The sequence below is a fragment of the Papilio machaon genome, chromosome 18 (genome assembly GCF_912999745.1).
Source record: "Papilio machaon chromosome 18, ilPapMach1.1, whole genome shotgun sequence".
NCBI lineage: Eukaryota > Metazoa > Arthropoda > Insecta > Lepidoptera > Papilionidae > Papilio > Papilio machaon.
This window is the reverse complement of record NC_060003.1, coordinates 4,490,733-4,515,584: the sequence shown is the minus strand read 5'-3', so window position 1 is coordinate 4,515,584 and position 24,852 is coordinate 4,490,733. Positions and strand designations below refer to the sequence as shown.

Genomic DNA, 24,852 nt, shown 5'->3' with positions numbered 1-24,852 from the left:
ATCCTGGAAGGGTTCTTAGTCAGTTGTATTGTTTCGACGTTTTATAAAAATAGGTAACGATTTTTCTATCACTTAGTAAAACGAGGAAGTCCATTTATAACCTTTTAGAGAGACATCATTAACCTTTTAATCTTTTTTCGACTTTCTTTAAAAGAAAAGATATACTTAATAACAAACAGGTTTAAAAATAAATTTTAGTAGGAGATTTGTCATAGATGTAATAATAATATCAGTGTATTATTTAAACATTTATCGACCACTACGACGTAGGGTCAATTAAAAAAAGATAATAAGGTCACTATCACGGATGTCTGAGTAAGATATAAAAATATCATTCGTCTAATGAAAAAGTTTTACGACGTTTAAGCGATAAAACTTGGTAACGCTTGAGTGAGTTTCTTTTATCCTAATACAGTAAGAAACGTTCACCCTCCAAAGAGTTAGTCTTCAGTTTAACAAACAACAAACTAATTATCATGTTCTGTTCTATAAATACATTTAAGATAATTTAAGTGCCCTACTTCGCTTAGCATTTATAAGGTTAATGTTTAAAAAAAAAGGTATTTATTTCCGTTGTAACAATTGTTAAAAAAAAACATCTACTTAGTTAAGCTGAAAAAAAAACTAACCCATCATTAATGTTCTCTGCTAAAATAAACTACGAGTGTGGCAAGCCCAGTGGCAATGGGAAACATGTATTCGAACTTACATAAAGAGAAGTCGCAGGTTGAAATCTTTCATCATTTCTATTATTTAAGAGTCGAAAAGAGATAAAACAAATGCACAGACAACTTGTTCCGGACGGCTCGGCTACAGAACATAAATAATTTGTTACTTTCGCGAAATCGTTGTTAAGGGGTGTGTACATGCGAAATTAAAACGTTATTTCTATTGTTATCAACGTGCGTTTTCACCGTCGAAGAGTTTCCATCTTTCTTTTAGCAAAGAGTATGCGAGAAATCACAAAATATTTCTGAACATGTGTCTTGGCAGTGAAAACGCGTAAACAAACCCACGAAGTAATAGTCGGGCAAAAATGAACACTAGATGGTGAAACAATTATATCATTTAAAAACTACTTTTGTATAATTGGTATTTAAATAAATAAAAATTTTATGTAAAAACTGGCCACCGACAATCCATTAAAACCAATAAAAAATAATAAAATAAGAACAATTATAGAGTTGGCGCGAAAGAGAGTGTTAGTTTACATTTTTCCCAGTAAAATATCACTTAAAATTTAAATAATAGTCGTAGGCGATTATTTTGTTGTCAGTCCTGAGTAATTCCACCAACCAATAAAATTCCTCTATACCTACTTCAATTATTCATAAAAAAGTAAAATTTTGTTACATAAGAACACTTTCAGAGATTAACACTATGTTTAAACATTACAATCTATCTGATAAGTACTTAATTTCACTTACCTTTGTATGACAGATTTTACTACGTCCATCAAACTTACAATTTCTAAACGTTTAACTTGTACAGTGAATAAGCGTCTTAATACTTTCTATATAATGACAGCCGATTGGCCACTCACGGAACTTAATTAATTTCATTTAAGCTCGATTAAATTAATCAAGTGTACCTTGTAGCAATTAATATTGACAACAATTTATAAATGGAAGCGTGCGGTGACGTCACGCAAGGCGGAACTTGGTAAAAAAAGTTTTTTATCCCAACTCTCACATTTTACTATTAGATAATGACACATCTCTGATTTTCCATTCGCGCACCCTTAACTCGTGTACAACTGACTACAAATATAAAACAAAGACTAAGAAATAAGTCCAATAACATCGAGGTACATTTTTTACTAAAAATATTCTTAAAGTCTAGGTATTCATCATTATATTAGGTTTGAATCCGTGCTATGTGACCTAATGTTTTTTTTCTTTGAATAGTAAAAACGCAATATGTCACAGCCCCTATGGCGTTCTGCCCTTTCGGCAATTATGAAGTCTGATTAAGATTTTATTATTTATATATTTTGTACCAAAGATACTATGTAAACAGCTATCTTCGATTCTCGTTAGTTTACTTATTAAATTTTGACTGCTAAAATAATTGAATAAAAACAATAATACCGTGCGACCCTTTTGAGAAAAAAATAAACAAATTTCGATTCATTAATGTTGTATTCGGTTGTCGAAACTGTTATGACAAAAAACAGAAATCTTTTATAATCCAGTACTTATCGTACATCTGACTCTAGAACTAAATGCAGAAAGCCAACGTTGTGATAAGAAAAGTATTGGCACGTGTAATAAAAACTTGAACTCGTGTTAAGTTTTACTTTCTAGGTACATGATTTATGGCAAAGTTATATATTAGCAACATTATAAAGCTGTTACGAACGCTTTATGTAAGTTTTCCATTAATTTTTATGGCGAAAACATTATCATAAAGGCTTCCCGTTTAAAGTGCACAGTTCTATTGTTATGGTTCATTGAAATAATATAAAATTAATATTTAGAACCAGGATTACTATCTAAAAGTAATGTATGTTTAATCACAAAAGAAACAAAAGGATATTCCCTAATATGTTAATTTACTTTTCTAACAAATAAGTTTTTTCCGATGTCCTTATTTCTATTTTGACAGATTTTAATGGGTGCAAATTTTACATTACGTCATCTGTTTGACCACTAAAATACATGATAAAAATTATAATTTATGTAAGACATTAATTTATTATGAAGAGCGTAATATAATTTATTGATCACCGGCGATATATCGCAGTGTTATAGCCACGAGGTGTCTTATTAGCAGCTATAGAAATCTTTATTGACTGATCGATACGTGTGTATATTGGAAAACGTTATGTCCGGACTACATGACGGATTATTAGAAATCTTTTTCGCATACATTGAGAGGTATAATATGATGCAACCTTAATTCTATGTAACCTTCATTTATCACTACGATAAATTACTATGTAAAACAATTTTATGATATTAAATCTTAGAAAGACAAATTAGACCGAGAAAGGTTGACATCGCATCTAAAACTCTTTTCGTTGCATTGATCTCTAAAAATCTGATGAACCGTTTCCTTGTAAAAGGCGGAATTCTTTATTTATCATAAAACATATACTGTAATTATGAACTGTTAGCTCAAAATGTAACCAAACTAAACGCACACAAGTAATTACCGCACTAAATTAAGTTTAAGCACTAAGTTACTTTCTAGGGCACAATGTAGTCCAAAATAATCGATTGGGAGATATCGATTCCGTTTTCTGAATATTTTACGCGGAACATTTGCCACACTTTAATGTTCGATAAAGCAAAATGCTAGGTTAATAAAACATACTGTAACGCTTTTAAATACAATGAACCAAGTATAGACTTCGGAAACTAAACCTCAGTTAATCTATTCGTAATGATGATAAAAGGTTAATTGTATTAACGGCTAACATACTGGTATTATAACATTCAAACCTTATAGAAGTTCGCACGAGACGCAGAATATCATTTTAGCTTTTGGTGGGACGTAAAAGGACAATTTCCTACACGACGCTGCTTCCATTTTCCCATGCTTTCGTTAAAGAAAAGAGGACCAGAATTTGGCATCTGGTGCGTGCCGGCGAGTGTGCGTACACTCATGAGTCGAAACTAGGAAATACTCCGCGCCTATCTTCTGTGTGGTTGAGATCTTACGTCAAGCGCGCCAGTTGAACAGCAGCTATCACTGTTGTAACCATGAACCGAAATACAGTTTGAATTTTATAATACGACGTCACAAATTATAATGCCGCGGCTTACTGCAGTGAAAGCAGCTTGTATTAGCATCAATAACTGCATTAAGGTTGCAGAAAACATTATATGGAAGGTAGCGTACGTGTTGCAATTTATAAGCAGAATAATACCGAATAGATAATCATTAAATAAATTTGTTTTCCTTACTCAAATAGAAGAAATATGTTTACTACGTTTATTAGTATACTTAATTTTTTTCAGATATCTTGGTACATATTCTTGCTCTTAATTTCGCGCGAGTCGCTTCGCAGGACAAAATTTTAGTTGCCAATACACCTAAAATTTGGCGTAGCGGGTTGCGGGGATTGGGCACTGCGTAGCGCCAAGTTGATCTTGGGCCAGAAAGGTATTTGAAAAGAGTTATACATTAAAAAAAATCGCGAACTTACCTTATTGACTAAATTATGTCTATCATCAAATCGTTAACCAAAATTATGAACATTATAATTATTATTCAATCAAATTCTTCTTATATATATAATATTTTTAATGAATAAATCCATCATTCATCATATCGAGATAAGTAATTTTCAAATCTGACTTTAACTTTGAATTATGCATAGATTTCTAATGTTGTTGAAAGTTATTATAAAATTCATTTTTTAACTTGATAATTTAATCGTTCGCTAAAAGTGTATTGATTTATTGCCAAATGTAAGGTTCGCATAGAGATCTTCGCAAAAAGTTCTTATGGTCACGAGGTGTGGCGGGACTTTAAATGATATATAGTTTTCATTCGTTCAGATGTCTAAATGAATAGTTCGTGATAAAGGTATATTTATTGATGTCCATTTCACAAATGTAAGATACAATCGATCACCCATTCACGATATAAGCTTCATTTTAGGACAAAATAATAATGTATGTAGGAAATGTCAATGGTACGGAGGTTCAATTTACTGTTAATTTGATGAAGAATGTCAATTGTACGAAACGCGGTATAACGATTTACTTTTTTCTACTACCTTTATCTACTGAACTTTTATATTTTGAAAAGTAGCCTATGTGTTCTTTCAGATTGTGATCTACATCTGTACCAAAATTTCATCGAGATCCGTTAAGTTGTGGAGATAAGTGGTAACCTACAACCGTTCACTTAAACATTTGCATTTATAACATTAAGTATAATTATCTAAGCAGATCTCATTATTGTCGCTGTGTTTAACGAATGCAGCACTTTTTACGTTTTTACATTTTTAAAACACACTTATCAATGTTATAACAACCAAGAATAATATTTATTTAGGATCGAAGTAGATAGAATAAAAAAGAACATTTTCATTTAGCAAAGGAAGTTTTTTTGCGAAGAAATTCTTAAATAAATATTAGCTGAAGAATAAATTTGCGGGATTGATAAATTTCTTTAAAGTATTCTTAAAATGAATTCATAAAGTGTTTGTTTTTTCATAATTACCATTAAGAGTGAGTTATAGTTGAAATAAAAAATAAAAAAAACTATCCTACTGTTAGTAAGAAATTTGATGTATACAAATTGATTTTTAAGTTACTAAAGCGTTTCTTGGTATTAAAAATTAGCATTATATCAATATCACATCTTTGTAAAACATAAAAAACAAAATACAAAAATACTCAAGCGACATTGTAAACAATAAACACCTTGAACAAATTCACAAGTAGTAGTTGCTCAGTAAGTTGCTCGTCTGATTCATGTCGACGGAATATGAAGGACGAAAGCTTTTTCTTTCCTTTTTAAATATTTCGCAGTGTTGGTAATTAGATACCAAAGGGACGTTGTTGCAAACGTAAAGTAACAACGATGTTATAGAGTCGTCATTCGTCATAAAAGAATTTTTTTACTTATCCGCTTCGTACTTTAGAGGTTTAGCGTAGATAACATTGAAATACCAAATAAAAACATTACCCTCCTTTAGTCGGGCAAAAAGAATGATCAAATTTGTTCATTGTTAAATATTAAGTACATTTATACTTATGATCCAGGTCAACTAGGTCAGAAAGTAGTGCCTATGCTGACGCATTATATAGGGGCATTGCTACTTTAATGGGATTATTTTGCTAGCTACATTATGATAAATTTCTATTTAAAGAATTTAAAAAAAGTTTTCATACAGTCAACTCTTTGCATTTTTCTTTATAACAGCCCCCCCAGTCCTATCGGGTGTCACTACATAGGGAGCCTTGTTTAAAAATACCATCCTCAACGTCTGATTCTGGTCGATTCGATTCATTCGTCACGTTAATGTTGTATCGCTGTCTTGTTCTTAAGTTGCGTAATAAATAAGGACAGAAACATGCGGCTTCGGTGACTACGTAATACGGTAATTGTACGGAAGTACTGTTTTTTTTATGTTCGTTTGCAGTAACACTATCCACAGTCGAAGTAATGAGCGTATGTTGCGACGATACACTCTAATGTAAAAGATTACAGCGATATTAACACTTTTATTATTTTCATTAAGTTAGTGTTCTTTTTACTTTGATAGTTTAAATAATTTATTTAGCGTTGGTTTCTGAGTATGAAAATATCTAATTATATTTGAAAAACAGAGATAACAACATGTTTTAAACGGCAATATTGGTCTCAGAAACCCACGATTAATGATATTCTACAACTACTTATTAATAACCTATCTACAATATCTATTTACTTATAATAAATTAAAGAAACTATATACTGAAAATTGGTGTGCAGGTAGCTTAGAACCAGGAATAGGACATAGGATAATTTTTACCCCGTTTTCTTTTTTTTTTTATTCCGCTCGGACGGAGTCGCGGGTAAAAGCTAGTGCTTTAAATAAACTTGTCATAATTCTAAACGTGAAGTTTACAATATAATAAAATAAATATTAAAAGATTGTTTACTTATTGCGGTGTAGATTTTGTTTTCATTTAAATCGAAATTTTCTATCATTTGGACCACACTAAGATTAGTGTGAGTCACACGTTAGGTTCACTTTCGCGCACGCGCCGTGTCGACGCAGCTTCCTGTCGAAATCTGATAACATTTTTCATGTAATGATCGATTGATTGAAACAAAGGCATTGTAATTTAAATAGGTAATGAAAATACCAATTTGAACCTATATCATCGTATTAATTTGAAAATATGTTTTGATGATCTTAATATATTTTAGCCCATCCCTAATTAAGACGGGTTTTAAAATTTTATTCTTAATGGCGAACCTTTATTTGCAGTGGGTTATTGTAATATAATATATCGTCTTAGAGAAATCTAGTCATTGTTTTTTGATTAACAAAGAGTTTTTATAAAACGAATATATTCAAACCAAATATCGAATGACATATTTTTTTTCTATTGTTTACTTTTGATATATGTCAATTTAAATATATTATAGTCGAAAATTGGATCAAGGACGAATAATTTATGTCATTTTATAAATATTTATCACAATATCTGGCGACCCTGCCAGGATTCGAACCTGGAATCTTCTGAGGAGTTATCATAACAATTTGTTTCTTTAAACAAGTATCGAAAAAAAAATTGAATATCTCTTCTCATTGATATTTTTCAATCGCTAATGTTTTGACTAAACATTAATACGTTTGTAATAATAGTAAATTTATCACACTTTATCTAGGAAATCCTTTACCTTTGTACAATATGAAACAAGCATAGGATTGAGATGTACAATATTCGGGTCAGTACTTGAAAACGCCCACACTGTTTACAGTATCATAAATAATACAATGTTCTCAGTGGTAAGATCCGCTTTCTCCGTGAATTGAATTCGATTCCAAGATCAATTTTGAAACTAATCTCTAAAACAATTCACTACGCCAATGCCTACGCTTTAATTACTATATTTAATTTATATAGTCGCTATTGTGAGCTAACTTTCTTTTTGCACATATATTACTTTTAGCGAAAACGGAGTTTTTAATTTTACCTTTATAACTAAGTACCGATGATCTGGTCAAGGTTGCGGGAGTATCCTGGGTGCGGGTAGCACAGGACCGATCATTGTGGCGATCTTTGGGGGAGGCCTATGCCCAGCAGTGGGCGTAACGAGGCTGAATGGATGGATGGATGGATGGAACTAAGTAACTTTATGTGAGTGATAAAGGAATGATATCAGTCAGTTATGATAATACCGTATAGAACAGAAATAAGAAGGATGATATTGTCGCAGTACATTAAAAGGTATGTTGTATGTATATGTTGTATGATATGTATGTATGTATGTATATGATAGCATGGGTTTCAAATAACGGTAAAAATAATTATGCACGTAAGTACTTGTATAAACTAGGCGTTTATCCACGCATGTGCTTCCTGACCGACATGTTCGAAGAATGAAAATTCTTATGTACATTTAAATTCGATGAGACGTGTTTCGAAATCATTGTAACACGTCCTGAATTAAATCAATTATTTGTTTGTTGCGCCACGGTACGATAGCACGGCCGACATTAACACTTACTTAATCGATACGGAATCGATTTCACCTAAAAACCTCTCATGATTTAAGTAATACTATTGGATTGTCGAAAATACCTTTTCGAACCCTTAAGCCAACTGAACCTATTTTTTAAAGCTTATACTTAGTCTATATCTACATACGAGTATATAGCGTTTTTGTTTAAAAAGCAAACATGCTTTAAAACCCTACAAAAGCTCCGTATATCTGAAATAGTTTCAATTCTTATTAAGTTCCTCCCGATTAGAACTAGATGCGATTTTTTATACAGTAATAAAAAGAAATACTTTATCGTAAAGAGCGTACTTTATAAAAAAAATGTTTTGTGTTAGTTTTTTTCCTAATTACGTTACAAACTTCTTTATAACCTAGTTTACATTTGTTGCACTAATCGGTTTTCGATGAGAAACAATTTAAAAAAATCATATATCGTACGTAAAAACCAATTTTAAAAATGTTTATTGTCCGCAAGGCCGCGTCTGTTCCGTGTAATCTCCGAAACAGCTGGACCGATTTTTAAGGGACTTTGACGGGAAGGTAGCTGATGCGCGCGGGCATATTTTTAGGCTTCTTTCATTTTGCGCGGACGAAGTCGCGGGCGATCGCTAGTTAAAATTAATTCTAAGCAATTAATTAATCGATTGTTTAATTGATATTTAACTAGGTTTTGGTGTTAATGATTTTGATGATTCGGTTGACATGATTTGCGGTGTCAAGGTGAACGAAATAAGCCGCAAGGCCTCCAATAAAAATGCATGTTGTTATAAAAATAACACTGAAATCTTATTAATATTATAATACTTGTTCTTTTATTATATTTGTGACAGAACTATTATAGACTTTGACTGAAGAAAGAAGGTGGCTGCTGCTGGCGCCACCTACTTAGAGCTTTCAGATTATTTTATCATTGTAAGGGCAATGTTTAATGTTACATATCCGTTGTGTATATCCAATAGTCGGGATTGCTAAAGATATGAATAAAAACTTTTGGTTAATAAAATTGTAATTATGTTACTACTATGTCCATAAATAGGAAGCTCATTTTTGGATTTAGGATACTAATCTAACTATCTCTTATATAAAAATAACTTTGCAACTCTAACACTAAAGTGATGTTATTTTTAACTTGGAAGTAACCATCCAATTTCGATGTGAGAACATCACTAGAACAAAATGAAAAACGTTTGCAATTCGATTAGCAAGATCGAGCGGAATGATTTTCGAACGTTTCGTGAAGCTATTAAAGTTGCTAATTGACTTCTGACTCTGATTGCGAATTTTGAATTCGTGGTACAGATTTCTAGTAATATTTGTAGTTTTAATTAGACCATATAAGTTCTCATAGCTTCAATAATTTAAAGACTTCTAACATAATTGCCCGAAAACTCATAGAATACTAGTTTATCGCTACTAGTTTCTGAAGCTTATAAACTAAATAACTTTGTGATGTGATAAGACTAATAATCTTATTTCCGATTTTGACCACTTGATAAATAATTTATTACGGAAAGGAAACAATCTCAGCTCCAATAGTTTTGCTTCGTAAATTCCCTGGCGTCCACAATCGTTTCGATTTGTTCTCACTATTGTGATTGATAATATTATTTGAAGAATCTAATATTTTATTTTCGTATCAATATACATTGATCATATGTTCAGTTTTTTTATGGCTATTTTTCTTTGTTTTATATCTACTAATGGTGAAATTTTAGTTCAATTACTAAATTGAAAAGTAGGAGGAGATTTCGGGTAAGCGAAATTATTTTGGAAAGAAGAGCCGGCAGCTTAACGAATTCGTCATCGCATTATTTTCATACGACTACTTCGTCAATAAGTAATTGTCTTAACTTTTAGATTACGAATACAATTAAAATGCAAGTTACCGGCGATGATGTTAAAAACATTTATCTGATTCATTTCTTAAGGTTAACATGTAACTTTTAGAAAGTAGGAAGAAATCAATGAAAGTGAACTGAATAGTTTTTATAGCCTACTTAAAGGTATTTTTCAAGGCCGCACCAATACATCCTGGTTGATTTTTGTACTACCAGAACTTTAATATGACTTGAAAACGGTAAACAATAGTCGAGCATCTGGCATCGGCAATGACAGATAGAAAATGTCGCCGACGCGCGCTTTGTACAAATCTCAATTGCATTTTATTGCATAACTAGCTTAGCTACTGAAAACGCCGGAATTCGAATATTTACATCGCTTTATGTACGAAGGCCCTTACAGATCGTACAATTTTATAACTCAGAAAACAATCTGCGGCAAAAACATCACGACAAACATGCAAAATAAACGACTGTTACACTAATAAACGTAAGATATACAATTCAAGGTTGTAAAGAAGTGTTAAGTGGCGACACCCACGTGGGAAGTCGAGTCGGTAACAGGTACAAAATGTCAGCAAAGCTCGCAATCAGCTCCGAGCTTTGACTATAGAGAAATGGACTGGGCAAACACCACGATACCACTGAATAAATTTGCGGGGACTGTAACTGATTTTTTTCTCGGTGGTCGAGGTAAGTATGACGACAACACATTTGCATATTATGCTGACACTTACGCAACTGAACGAATACTGAAACAATAAAATAGAAATATAAAACGAGCACACAAGAAACCAAGTGAAAACCTATTGTTTGTTTTATTTGACAGATGTGAATGCGACGCTTAACAGGTCCTGTCGTTAAAATTCAAAGACTCCGAGCGATGTAAAAGGAAATCCGCGAGAATGCGATGCTTTACTTTTATGACGTTGAACGCGATCGGCATTGGTCCTTCGAGTCATTGTTAAATTTACTTACGACCTCTCACGCTCTTTACTAAAATATATAGAGATGAAAGCTTTAGCAGCAAAGATTATATCATTTTGAATCTATTATTTTTCGCTTTTTAGAAGTATCTTAAGTAGAAAGTTCTAGAAATACGTTAAAACATGGTACTAAAATTTCAAATGCCTGTTACATGCATGAAATGCTTCTATAGATGATACTCTGATTAACCAGCTTTTAATATTATCTCGAAGTCATGTAAATTACAATAGACAGATAATTGTCACTCTCTAGAGACTTGGTGTATGTATACCAGAACAAATACATTCACTTGTACCAAACAAAAAGCATTAGCACCGAAAAAGTACCGTAAATAGATTTGTAAAGGGCCATTGCTTCGACGTCGACTCGCATTTATATTGCGGCCGTAATGCGATTTGAAATATCATGACATGGATTGTTTCGGATTTTTGTCACGTACAAAATATTTCGCTTAGAAACTTTCCAAAAAAAAAAAAAAAATTCAATTACAGATCCATTTGGAGCGTTCTAACGCGTTTAATTTGTAATAGATTCGTATTGATCACTTTGCCTTATGTTAACTTAAGGAGGAATTTCTAAATGAGTAATTTTTATATGTTTGAGAGGAAAAACAGATTTCTGAATGTTACTTGTAAATAAAGAAACACCAAATAATGACACTCGTCATAATTTTGCACTCTTTTTGACGAGGGAAAACAGACCTTTACGCAAGGTTCTATTCTAGAGAAATTTTAAGAGACGTATCATTAAATAATTTTGACTTTGTGATTATTAGGAACATTCGAGGTTAAGGATTACTCGCGTTCGCTCGTCATATAATACCTATTAGTTCAGTATTAGTTATTATTAGTGCATAATGGATTTTGTGATCAGTGTGGTGCCTTAAATATTGTGTCTATTGATTCGCATTACTGCTATAGGCTAGTTTAACTTTATATTTGTAATCTGTATAATCTAATCTGACTAATCTTAATATGAAAAATATCACATTTACTTAAGTGACCATGTTATTGATAAACATTTTTTTTCATTAGAAATTCGATATAGCTCGGTAAGTAGCTACTAACTGGAAACTGTGGAACGTTACTTATTTAACGAACGTTATCTGTAAGCTTGCTAGCTGTAAGATAATAAAATAGTGAAATAAGTCACATTTAGAAACAGACGGTGGTGTTGAGAGTTTCGTCATACGAATTAAAAGATAAGGTCCGTACTCACGAGGAAATTAAACACATAGCTGACAAGTTTTAGACCTGTTTAAACGATTACATCATGTATGTTTCCAAAATCATCTCATCTTGGGTACATATTTGTAATATTTGAGTTAGCCTTTTTTACTTCTTTACTTGCAAATGGTTTAAAACACGTTCATTGACAGGGTTCCGTAAACGTTTTAATTGAAAAATGTTAATATATACTCAGTCAATCAAAATTAATGTCACATTTGGCAATTTTTTCTAGGATATTCGGAGTCAATGCAAAAACAAATTACAGATGCATTTAGTATGTAAAAATATGTGTCTATTCTTGTGACGTAACACTTTGTTTTAAGTGAATAAATAAAACTGCAAACAAATTATTTGCATACTTCAGTAATATAAATAATGACATGTCATCCTAGAAGATACGCATATAACCACTGACTTGAGATGTAGCAAGAGCAAGGTGCAGTTGAGTCACTTTCCATCTTGCTTATCAAACTGTTATCGTTGAGTTTTTAAAAAAAATTGAACAACTAGATATTTATCGCTCTAGTTAATTTAGCTTATTAAAGGCCGGCTGTTCTCATTCAAAATTTATTAAATTGGCGTGGGATTTATATAAAAATACCTATAGTTATAATTGGTGTTTACGATCGTTTATAGGTATATTCCGTTTTAGATTTACCGGACTTATATGTTGAATGTTTAAACTTATGGTGTAATGTTTAATTCGTCATCGAATGTTAAAGTTTCTTAATTCGTTCATTCATGGCTGTAAAAAAACGAACTTTTAGAGTTGATCGATGAATAAATAAAATTTGCATGAACGAAATATTTTATTACTATGTTCCTCTAATTGCTCTTAAAACATCAACAAATCATTAAAGTGCCAAATAAATAAAAATCGCCGATTTAATTGCACGTTCGGAACCGTCGTAAAATATTCGCGGAGGCTGTATGGGTTTAGTGATGGCATATTATCGATTTTAAAGCAGTAGTTATCGATAAAGTTTTAAGGACGTGTGGTGGAATCGGCCCCCCGCCTAGCGTGCCCGGCCCGGTCAGCAGTGGCAGTCAGTGTGCTAAGGCGACGCGCAGTGCGCGCTTGTGTTGTGTTCGCGCGCATTCCGTTCGTTAACCCTGCGCGTGCGATCGAAACATCAGCTGTCAAAAGTTCTGACGTTTCGTAACAAAACCCTTTGACTGTGTGAGGTCGTATTGTTACAGTTAGATGTGACACAAGACAAAAACGCTATAGTTATGGCGCGAGATATTTCAGTATGAATTATTCAAGTAGTATAAAAATTTGACGTTCCGCTTGTCGGGTTTGTGTACTAGTGTTGTGATTATCGAGTGTTGTGGTGTTTCGCACAGTTCCTGTGGCACTGTTGTCGTGCAGTTATCATGACACATTAATGTCTTTCGAAGCTGATATGTCTATAATTAGCGAGCTGCGATGGTTGCAAGACGAGGAGTTGTTTGCTCTTTCATTGCAAAACGGTATGTTCCGAGATTATGTTTTTTGTTGCACAAACCGGTATCGAACTATGCGATTGAATTGGTAAATAAAACTGTTCATAGGGTCTATATTGCTTCAATCAAATATTTTGAATCTATGTAGAATACTAAACCGATATAAAGAGATTTATCTTGCACTCTTGTGTTCTGCTCGTCAAATAGTTAAGTTTAATTTAACATTTCGTTAAACATTAAATGATAATAAAGTACAGGTTCTGAACTTTATTACATATCTTTACTTAATTAGATTTACTTGTGGTTTTTATAACAAGTCCATCGCCAAACGTGCTCAAATATTGACTCATTAAATATTAATTACGTTTATTACAACATTAAATTGACAACAAAAAGCAATTTGCTAAATGACTTCCACCACAAACACCATTAATACACAATTGGAGAACGAGTGAGTACACAAAATAGTTAACCTCGCAAAATTATCAAGCACAGCTGATCGATTATAAAGTACAATATTTCAATGGAATGTCCGAAGAAATTTTAATTTCAAGTTAACAAGCTATTACAAGTATGAATGGTCAAGTTTTGGATTTGATTCCCGCCAAAAATACATCTTGGTTGATTTGGGTCAGAAGCATGAAGTTATTGATGTGATGTGGGATACGTTTTCAAAAAAAAAAAAAAAAATAGGAAAGTTATACCAATTTTTTTTAAACAAGTTAGGTGCTTTTTAAATGACAAAATATGCACTAAAAGATCACTAAAATATGCACTGAAAGAAAGAAGAAAAAGATCAAACGCTATGTCCGCGCAGAATTAAAAAAAATCTTAATAGCCTATGTGATCTTCCAGACTATGTTCTATATCCATGCCTAATGTTATCCAGAGCCGTTGAGCCGTTCTGGAGATACTTTGTAACATCCATCCATCCATCCAAACATTGGCATTAATAGTATTTGTAAGATTGCATTTGATATTAAATAAGCATTAAACCAATATCAAATCTAGCAATAAAATAAATCTCCTTCCTACCACTAAAGCAAAACGGATATAAATTTCGTTAATAAAACTTGTAATAGCGATGAATTTTATTAATTGTAATTGTTTAATGGTACAGGGGCGATGCTAGCATTCGTAGTAAGTAGGAAATAATGTCCAAGGTGAGCTAGATTCTTACCGGCGAAACTCTTGTTTATTATACTTGAGCACTTCATAATGAAGCCTGCTTTAGTGTTTAGAGACACGCTTACAGACACAAATGTCCAAGAATATTACAGTTGTAATTAAAAATAAAATTAACAAATAAAAAAAAATTAATTAAAACAACTTACAACGTATACCGAACATCGTTAGCCAGCTTCCTATTTCTGGGGAGAGTTTTGAACCTTAATCGTTGACACATTACTGGGAATTCTGAATAAACAAAATAATCAACATCCAAAATACACATTCCTTAAGTACGTAAGCGTAATCAATATAAGTAACTAAGTTAACTAAGTTATCTAAGTTACTGTATCCCTTGAAAGAAATGATTTATTATATCTGATTTAAGTGTGACATTATTGAAGATAGCAAAATAATGCGAATAATAATTGGATATTAATCGTGGGTTTCTGAAACCAAAATCCCCGTTTTCAACATATTGTTATCTCTGTTTTGTCAAAGATAATGACAGGGATAACGATATGTTTCATACAGAGATTTTGGTTACTACAAACATATTCAAACATTTGCAACCGCTAAGACAAATGTAACTTGGTGACATTTTCAGTATTGTTTACGTATGTTTATGGAACGTAAAATTATCATGAGCCAATGTCACACGTGATTTGACTTTTTAACTTAAAGTCTATATATATAAAAGAAAGTCGTGTTAGTTACACCATTTATAACTCAAGAACGGCTGAATCGATTTGACTGAAAATTGGTGGGCAGGTAGCTTAGAACCAGGAATAGGACATAGGATAATTTTTACCCCGTTTTCTTTTTCTTTTTTTTTTTTATTCCGCGCGGACGGAGTCGCGGGTAAAAGCTAGTTAGTGATAAATATAAGACGTTTGATCCTTAACGAAATATTTGAGAATATTTAATATTCTATACATGTAATAATGAGCGCAAAATTCTGTAAACACAAACATTTGGCTACCTACTTGGGTTACGATTTTCGACCTTGCAATAAACATGTAAAATTATGAACGTCTGTCCGTTCTTTACAAGACACTATCAGATTGCAATGGTCGAGTATGTCTGGTGCTTATAAATTATACTTTATTTCTCTGATGAAATTAAAAATATAAAATTTATATTTGTACAAATTACAAATTTAAAATTACATTAACACAAATTATTCTTAATTTGTAAGCGCAAAAGCAACTATTCCGAGTTCAAGTTACGCGTCTCGATTATTCAATAGTCATCATATTTTAGTTATTTATTTACACAAAACCTATTTGAATTTTGAACCCTTAATCTTAGTGCGTTATTAACTATTGGTGGAAATTGTTTGAAAAGTCGCTAGAGACCTTATAATATTAAATACATATAAATCAAGGTCCCTATTAAATAAAATCCGTAAGGGATAAAGTCCGGGACGAATAAATTCTCTTAAGAACCTAAGTAGAAGACATAGTTCTCAAAATCAGTAAGCTTCAGTGTCAATAGGCCGGTCTCATCTGTCGGGTCAGCGACGCCAGGTGGGGAGGAAAATCGAATCGAAAATCGATCGAAAACCGACGACTTAGGAAAGCGGAAGGCAGAGGACCGCACACTATAGTGGGCATTGGAGAAGGCCTATGTCTAGTCGTGGGCAGACAAAAGACCAGCCCAGGTGATGATGATTAAGTTCCCTATTTTCGACGATTTCAAGATTTTTCTTGAATATATTTATTTTGCGAATATCAACGGTTATACTTTACGGTTCTTGACGGTTTACCTTAAGCCACGTCAAAACGATATTTGCAATTTATTCGAAGTTTTTTTTTTTCAACATTCGATTTTACATCCTGCCAGCGTCGAACTAAGGATATACCAGGAAATTAAGAAATCAAGGTGCGTACATCACCGTGAAAAATAAAAACCAGATAAAGCAAAGATTCATTCGTTAATTTGCATATTGTCAAAATACATTTATAAAATTTGCATAAACTTTGTTTACATCAGTTTTCTATTAGTGACCATTTGGATTACCCGACTATAAGATGACGTAGTCATTATATCACTTTAATATGCATACTTTAGAACAATATACAGTTATAGATTCATTCACATTCCACATTATCGTAATAGTGTTATTACGCCCACACGTTTTGGTCTAGCCGCCATTTACAATTACAAGTTCTACAAGACGCGATCTATCTTTTGTTTTTTTCTCGTCTTGTTTCACGTCTATCATTATCGTACATTTTTTTAATATACGTATGTATATATTAAGTTAAGAGAACAGGACATTGACCTGGTGGTTAATTAAAACTATACTATTTAATACACAAAACCAAAAATGAGCGGATTTTAAATACTAGATAGGCATAAGTTGAATGTCAGACACCAGGATATTTTTTAAATAGTTTTAGTTCTATTTTTTTAAAGAGTGTAATTGCTTTCTTTTATAGGTAAGTTGCCTTTGCCCGCGATATCGCCCGCGTGGAATTAAACAGGATGAATAGTATTACGTGTTATTTGAGTTCTATAACTGTGTAAAATTTCAATTGTCGATCCGTTGCAGAGTTATCGAGTGAATAAGTTAATCAAACGTACCCCATCCTTGATCATTGGACAAAAAACAAATTGTGTTCTTCCAGACTGTGTTGTACATCTATACCAAATTTCATCAAGATCCGTTGAGCCGTTCTGGAGATACCTAGTAAAAAACATCCATCCAAACATTCGTATTAATAATATTAGTAAGAAGTAAGATGTCTAAGGATGTCATGAAACATTAGCCGTTGTTTTAAAGTCACAATTACCGATCACGTGTTACAAATTATGAAATTAGGAAGAGAAATATTTGATCTAATTGATACTTCAAAGGGGCGTATGTATGTAGATATTGAGGTTATACTGCACATATTTGGTGCTTCGTTGTAATGATGCGTTAAGTAACTCGCCTGTCACTTCTGACGCTGTCACTCAACGTCACATATGACAGGAACTAAGTAGTGTTTAGCTGATAATGACGTCTGTGAATCGATGCATCGATTATTCGATATCATACTTGACTATAATGATGTATCGATTAAAATTAAATATAGGCCCAAAGTAGAACAAATGCTGTAGCCATTATTAGTGGGTTCATAACATTAGGGTCTTCGGGAAAAGTTATTAAGGTTCCGTAGAAATATATTTCTCGATGATTTACTTAACTCGTTAAAGCGTTACGAGTATAATACAAACTGTCTCATTAATCATGTCTCATACAAAGTAGTGAAGGTAAGAAATATCAATTACAAATCCCTAAATATTTAAAGCTGAATTTGAATAATTAATTAAATTTACTTAATATCTATTGCATTTAAGTTAATTTTTCAAAAAAAAAATTAACAAAAACAACAAGTGCAATAACAATAACAATAACATAACATACACTTTATAATTTCAAGACAGTGAAAAACAATTTAATATTCAATTAAAGATTATTATTTAATAGTAAGCATGCAGCAAGAATTAATTGTTCATGTTAATATTATGTGTAGGAGCGTGTTGTAATTACTAATCCACGTGCGGACAAGTGACGAGAGACTACCGCTGATGTCATTATACCATTCATCGTGTAGTAACACTGTGATCTACTTTTTATCAAACGTGACGAGTTCGTAATTATTAGAAATGTCTTGGAAATGGTTGATCATTTCAACCGATACAGTTTCATGGAACTAAAATTGTAAGAAAAAAATCGAATTAACGCAATCTTTAAATCGGATAAAATAAGAACATGTAATATCCCAAAAACATAATGTATCTTTCAGACTTGTAGAAAACAAGATGATAAGGAAGTCAATATAATGTTAATATTTTGTCGCAATTTGGTCACTAAAAAAATCGTGACAAATCGAGATCTAAATTAGAAAAGAATCTGTCAAAAGCAATCGTCGTCAATTAGAAACAAATCATTACATATAACCGTCCATGGAAGCATGTTAATATCTTTATTATCTTCACACTGTTTTTGATTCATCCACTGATTGGTTGATTGACCGTAAAAATAGTTTAGCTACGGTTGTGAAAGAATCCAAGCAATGATATTAACGGATGACTTGACTTGATTGTTTAGTATTGCATGCTGTATTTAGAGAAAAATGGAGCAAAAATGACAATTATATTGATTTCAAAATGTGATCGTTGTTTAAATTTAGAGTCAGATTTTCTCCTAGTTATAATTCACTGTGTGTTTATAATTTTCATAGTCGATGTTAAATTTAATAATGTAATGTCAATGTCATGTCATATAAAACCAAAATTTTAAAATCCTTAAAAATTACAAAAAAAATTGAAAAATTTGTCACTTACTATTGAAGAGACTTAAACTTATATTCGGCGGTCAACAGGATAAGTGTGAGAAATTGTTATTTGTCGTAGTCACACGGAAAAGATCTACACTATGGGCCGATTTCTTTTCTTGTTCGTCCTGTCAGGTGGCGTCAGAAGTTTGATATTTCTCAGTGAATTAAGTTTTGTAAGACCAATGCAAGACCAAGAATATAGAGATGGTAAAGAATAACAGTACCACTGAAGTATACGGGGATCAGTAACTACAGCGACAAGAACTTAAAGTTTTTCTATTTATAATGTTTTCTTACTTATTTTTATTTTTGCTTTATTTTGAATTCATTTTATATTATATTTAATTTTAACAAATTCCTCCCAAGTAGGGTTGGCGACAGGCAGGCGGCCGGCCGTAAAAACTAAAGCCAAAACTTTAAGGTTTTATAACCTTGTGTGCCGACCCCACGTGAGTGGGAAAAAGCCAGGGAGATGATGATTTTCTCCTAGTTATAAATATAGGGGTTAATACTAATAGAGTTTGTTCTGTACAAAACAATAGAGCAAAAAAACTGATAAGTTTGATTACATACTGTACCTGAGTATCTTCATGTATGTTTGTTTCCTATAAATTCTAATAAGTTTCCTGGATATCGATTTCACGATTTTATGACTACGATGCGTTTCGGTGCGTGACTTCGTGCTTGCGTGTCCGCATTATGGGCGTGCGTTTACGTTCGGCATACTAATATTGTCTGAATGGCGTGATTATTTTGCACGGTGACACACGGTGCAGTCATTTAAACGTTACAATGTTTTGCTCATACTCCTCAATTGCCTTAGAATATTAACTTTATTGTTTTAATAGGTTCCTTGCGTTGTTCACTTGTTTTATCTTCTTAGGAAAACTGTTTGTATATATCTACGTCTTCTATGCGTTTGTGGTCATTGAACAAGTTCTTATGATGTTAGAATTCGGTGAATGTCCTGTTCTTCTGTTAAAAATGTATGATCAATTGTTTTCAATTTAACGTTATTGGAATTTGCTAAGTCGCAATTGACATTTACATGAACATTTTATAATCGCCTTGAACATTAACATTGAATTAACTGCGAAATATATTACTATAATTCTAAATAAAAAACGACATTTAAGTTCCCATAAAACCTGCTAATGCATTAAGCTACGCCTTTGCAACTAAAGTAGCGTACAACGCAAGCACACCATCTTGCAATTAAGGAGTGCTAAAGGCGAACTAAGCGTCGGTGTAATGGTCTTTAAATTATTATAAATATCAGCAAACTTGCCTTACTCTAAACCTAATCGGTTTAGTAATTAAAGAAACGTTGCTCGTTTGCCCCCTTCTCCTATAAAAAAAAAAAAAAAAACGTACCTAACTACATGATACAAGTTACACTAACTATGCAAATTGTAATAAAACTCCATGTTGAGCAAGACTAATATTTTAATGTACCCTCTGAATAAACATAAAAATGCACAGATAACAAATCATTCACTTGTTTATGAATACAGATACTACATCATCCTCCTTTTTTTTTTTTTTTTTTTAACCAAAACACTATGCAAAAATCTTACAAACTAATTAGAACAGCAAAACTTAAACTTAACATAAAGTAAATACTTTTTTTTTTTTTTTTTTTTTTTTAACCTTAATAATAACAGAGAAAAAAAAATAAACTATTAACATTTAGCTTAATGTAAAACTAAATAAGTATTTTAAACTTCAATTACGGAAACAAATTTTTAAACTTATTTTTCGCTGAAATAGCCGCCTGCCTAACATCAATTTTTTTCGCATTATTATTGGGTAAGAGTGAAGACGTTGCGATTGTGGTGGCCTCGTTACCTAGGTCGCGTTGTAATGCCGAGTCTGCGCTAGACGTTCCCGGGATGCAGCCGTTCTCAGTGGGTTCAGTAGCGCCATAGGCACTGCCCTGCTGACCAATATTAATCAAATGCCGCCTATTACGTCTGTAACATCTGCCCGCGGCATCACTAACAAAGTAAGATCGTGGTTGCGCAGCGCGCGCCTGCACACGGCCGCGCCTGCGCCGACTCACTCCGTCCGCGATGATCACCTCCTGCCCGGCCTGCAGCTCCGGGAGCGCCCTCGAGTGCCAGTCGTATCTAGTTTTACACTTAAATTGTTTTTCTCGAATGTTTTTATAATCTTCGCTATTGTCTCGAGAAGGTTTAAGTTTGCTCAGATGAATGGGAAGCCGAGTATTTATCCTACGACCCATCAATAACTCCGAAGGTGAAGCGATGCCGTCACGCGGTGTCGCTCGAAAATTTAATAATCCTAGATAAAAATCAGTGCCCGACAAATACGATTTCTTTAACATTTCTTTTACGGTTCTAACAGTTCTCTCACTCCGTCCATTCGACTGCGGATAATGGGGCGACGTCGTGATATGATCAAAACCCCACGTCCTACAAAACGATGCGAACTCTTTCGACGCGTAAGCGGGCCCGTTGTCTGTCACCAGATGGGCCGGAATGCCGTGTCGAGCAAATTGCTCCTTTAAAGCGCCGATAACTGATCTGCTACAAATATTCGTTAACATAACTACCTCAACAAAATTCGAAAAGTAATCCACTAATATAAGATAATAGTTTTTTCCTATTTGAAAAATATCTGAACCTACCTTGACCCAGGGTATATCAGGTATGTGATGAAACAAGAGGGGTTCACGCGGGGGGCGCGGAGCGCGCTCTGTACACGCTGCGCAGCGCCGCACGCGCTGCTCGACATCGCGCGACATGCCCGGCCAGAACATGACTTCGCGCGCGTGCCGCTTGCAACGGTCTATGCCCATGTGCCCGTCGTGAACGCGTTCTATCATCTCCTTACGCAGACCGCGCGGTATATACACAAGATTGTCCTTAAAAATTATGCCATCGACGTATTCAAATAATTCCCTGTAGGACCACTGCGCGCGAACACGTTCATCGACTTCGTATTTATTGTCTGGCCAACCGTTACCTATATACGATATTAAAAGTTGACACTCTTCATCTTTGGCTGTAAATTCCTTAACAGCTTTTGTTTTTTCACTACTGAATCTGACATTTTCTAACAAAAAACAGGTCTGCTCCTCGACTTCGTTACTAATGTTATCCGACAATATTTCTCCTAGCGGCGCTCTCGACAGTGTATCCGCAATATACATATACTTTCCGGGCTTGTATACAACTTTAAAATCATAAGCTTGTGCCCTCAACATCATGCGTTGGAGGCGAGCCGGCACCGAGTCCAAAGATTTCTTAAACAAGGATTCTAATGGTTTGTGGTCTGTCTCCACCGTAACGTCCGACCTACCGAAAACATATTGATGGAACCGCTCCAACGCAAAAACGATAGCCAGTAATTCCTTTTCAATCTGCGCATAGCGACATTGCGTATCGTTAAGCGTCATGGAGGCAAACTCGACGGGACGACCTCGCTGCAGCAGTACGGCGCCGAGCGCGCGCGCACTCGCATCCACCGACACCAGTACTGGCGCGCGCGTCTCGTACAACGCCAACACGGGCGCGCCGCTCAGCAGCCGCTTGACGCGCGTCACCGCCGCCTCCTGTACCCTGTCCCAGCACCACACGCTATCCTTTTTTAACAAACATCTCAACGGATAAACTTCCTCGGAATAATTCGGTATATATTTCGATAAATAATTAACCATGCCCAAAAAACGTTCCAAAGACGGCCTATCTTTAGGTGGTGGCATATCCGTAATAGCCCTTAATTTACTCTTATCTATTTGCATGCCGCTAGCGCTGAAAGTATGACCTAGATAATTAATTTGTTTTACGGCGAATTCACATTTTTTACGATTAAATTTAATACCTACTTCTCTGGCCCTATCGAGAAGGGCCTTTAAGCGCCTATCGTGTTCTTCGATATTTACGCCCCAAACGACAATATCGTCTACGAACGAGTCAACGCCTTCTAAATCCTCTAGAATCTGTCGAATTTTTGAATGAAAAACTTCCGGTGCACAATTAATTCCGTACGGTAAGCGCAAGAACTGGTAACGCCCGAAAGGCGTCCCGAAGGTACATAAATCGGCGCTCGCATCATCGATCTCACACATCCAGAAACCCGAGCGCGCGTCGAGCTTGCTGAAAACGGTGGCCCCTTGCAGCCTGCAAGCTATCTCCGCGAGCGTGGGCAACGGATAGTGTGCGCGGCGCACGGCTTTGTTGAGCGGACGCGGATCAAGACACACGCGAATGCCGCCGTCCTTCTTGGCGGCCACCACTATCGCGTTAACCCACTCCGTCGGATGAGAAACTTTTCGTATCACGCCTAACTCCGTCATGCGATTCAATTCGACTAACAACTTTTGTCTAACACCTATAGGTATTTTTCTAACAGGACATATCGACGGTTGTACACTCTCATCGATTACAATTTTATATTTACCCGGTAACTTGCCCAACCCTTTGAACAAATCGTCGTAAGATGTAATGTCAATAGTATGGATACGCCTTATCATACCTAATTCTTCACAAGCATTTTTACCGAGTACACTTTGACAATTATGTTTAGTAACAATGAAATGCAAATTATATGTACGACTTTTGTATATCCATGACAAATCACATGCTCCAACAACAGTTAAGTAATTACCACAAAATGACTGCGCTCTTGTGTTATCTGAATATAAAATAGCAAAGTCGCATCCTAGTCTTTTAAACGTATCTATAGAAATAACATTTAGATCTGAACCCGTATCTAACTTAAATAACTCGCGATTTCCATTACAATTTAAAATTAAATATTCATACCATTTGCCGCCATACTTGTTGTCCTTACACTTTTCACGAAGAGTCGAAACATGATAAAGATCCTTATCACTATCACTTTCGTAACTTTCGTTTAATTGCATTACTTTTTTATAAAACTTTTGCCGACAACACTTTTTAAAATGTCCTATTTGATTGCATAAAAAACAAATAGCTTTTTTAGCTGGGCAGGTAATATCGCTATTGCAATTGTAATTAGCGCAACAAAGACATTTAACTCGCGGCGAAACTTCGGAGCGCCGACGCGCCGCCGGCAGGGGGCGCTGTTGGCCGCCGCGACCGCGCCCGCGCCGCCCGTTGCCCCACGCGCCCGCCACGGCGTCCACCGCGAGGCCCGACGCTCCCGGCTCCGGCTCCGCCGATCCGCCTTTTGTTTCTTCTATCTGCTGAGTCTCCTCGTTAGACATTTCATTTGCCTGACATATTTTTACTGCCTTAGCCAGCGTAAGATCCTCGGTCCTGAGTAATCTTTCCCTCACGACGCCATCCGCTACTCCACAAACTATTCTGTCGCGTATCAAGCCGTCTTCTAAATGTTCGAACTCACAGGACTGACTCAACAATTTAAGTGCAGTGACATATTCGTCTATGGACTCCCCTCGGTTTTGAGATCGCGTAAAAAATTTAAATCTGGTGATCGTCGTATTTTGCTTAGATCCAAAGTGTTCATTAAATTTTTTCACCAAAATCTCGATATCCTCGGCGTCCTCATCTTTCGTAAATTTAAACGTAGTATACACATCGTAACCTTCCGGGCCTATTAAATTCACTAACAGACTGCTTTGTACATCTTTTGTACTTTTGTGTACTCCCGACGCTTTCAAAAAGACTTGAAACTGTTTATACCACTTTCGCCAGGCGTCTGCGC

At 34.4% G+C, this 24,852-nt stretch overlaps 1 protein-coding gene across 2 annotated transcripts in view; it reads left to right on the top strand.

The window, feature by feature from the left end:
- Window positions 1–24,852, top strand: part of LOC106712113 (rho GTPase-activating protein 7) — a 197,526-nt gene that overhangs the window by 6,476 nt on the left and 166,198 nt on the right. The window contains exon 1 of one of the 2 annotated variants that reach the window (XM_045682264.1): window positions 13,290–13,705. The exons of the other annotated variant lie outside the window; for it this stretch is intronic. Coding sequence (XP_045538220.1) covers window positions 13,621–13,705 — 85 coding nt within the window. The 5' untranslated portion in view covers window positions 13,290–13,620. Of the gene's footprint in view, window positions 1–13,289; window positions 13,706–24,852 lie in introns of those variants that run through there. 2 annotated transcript variants of the gene reach the window in all.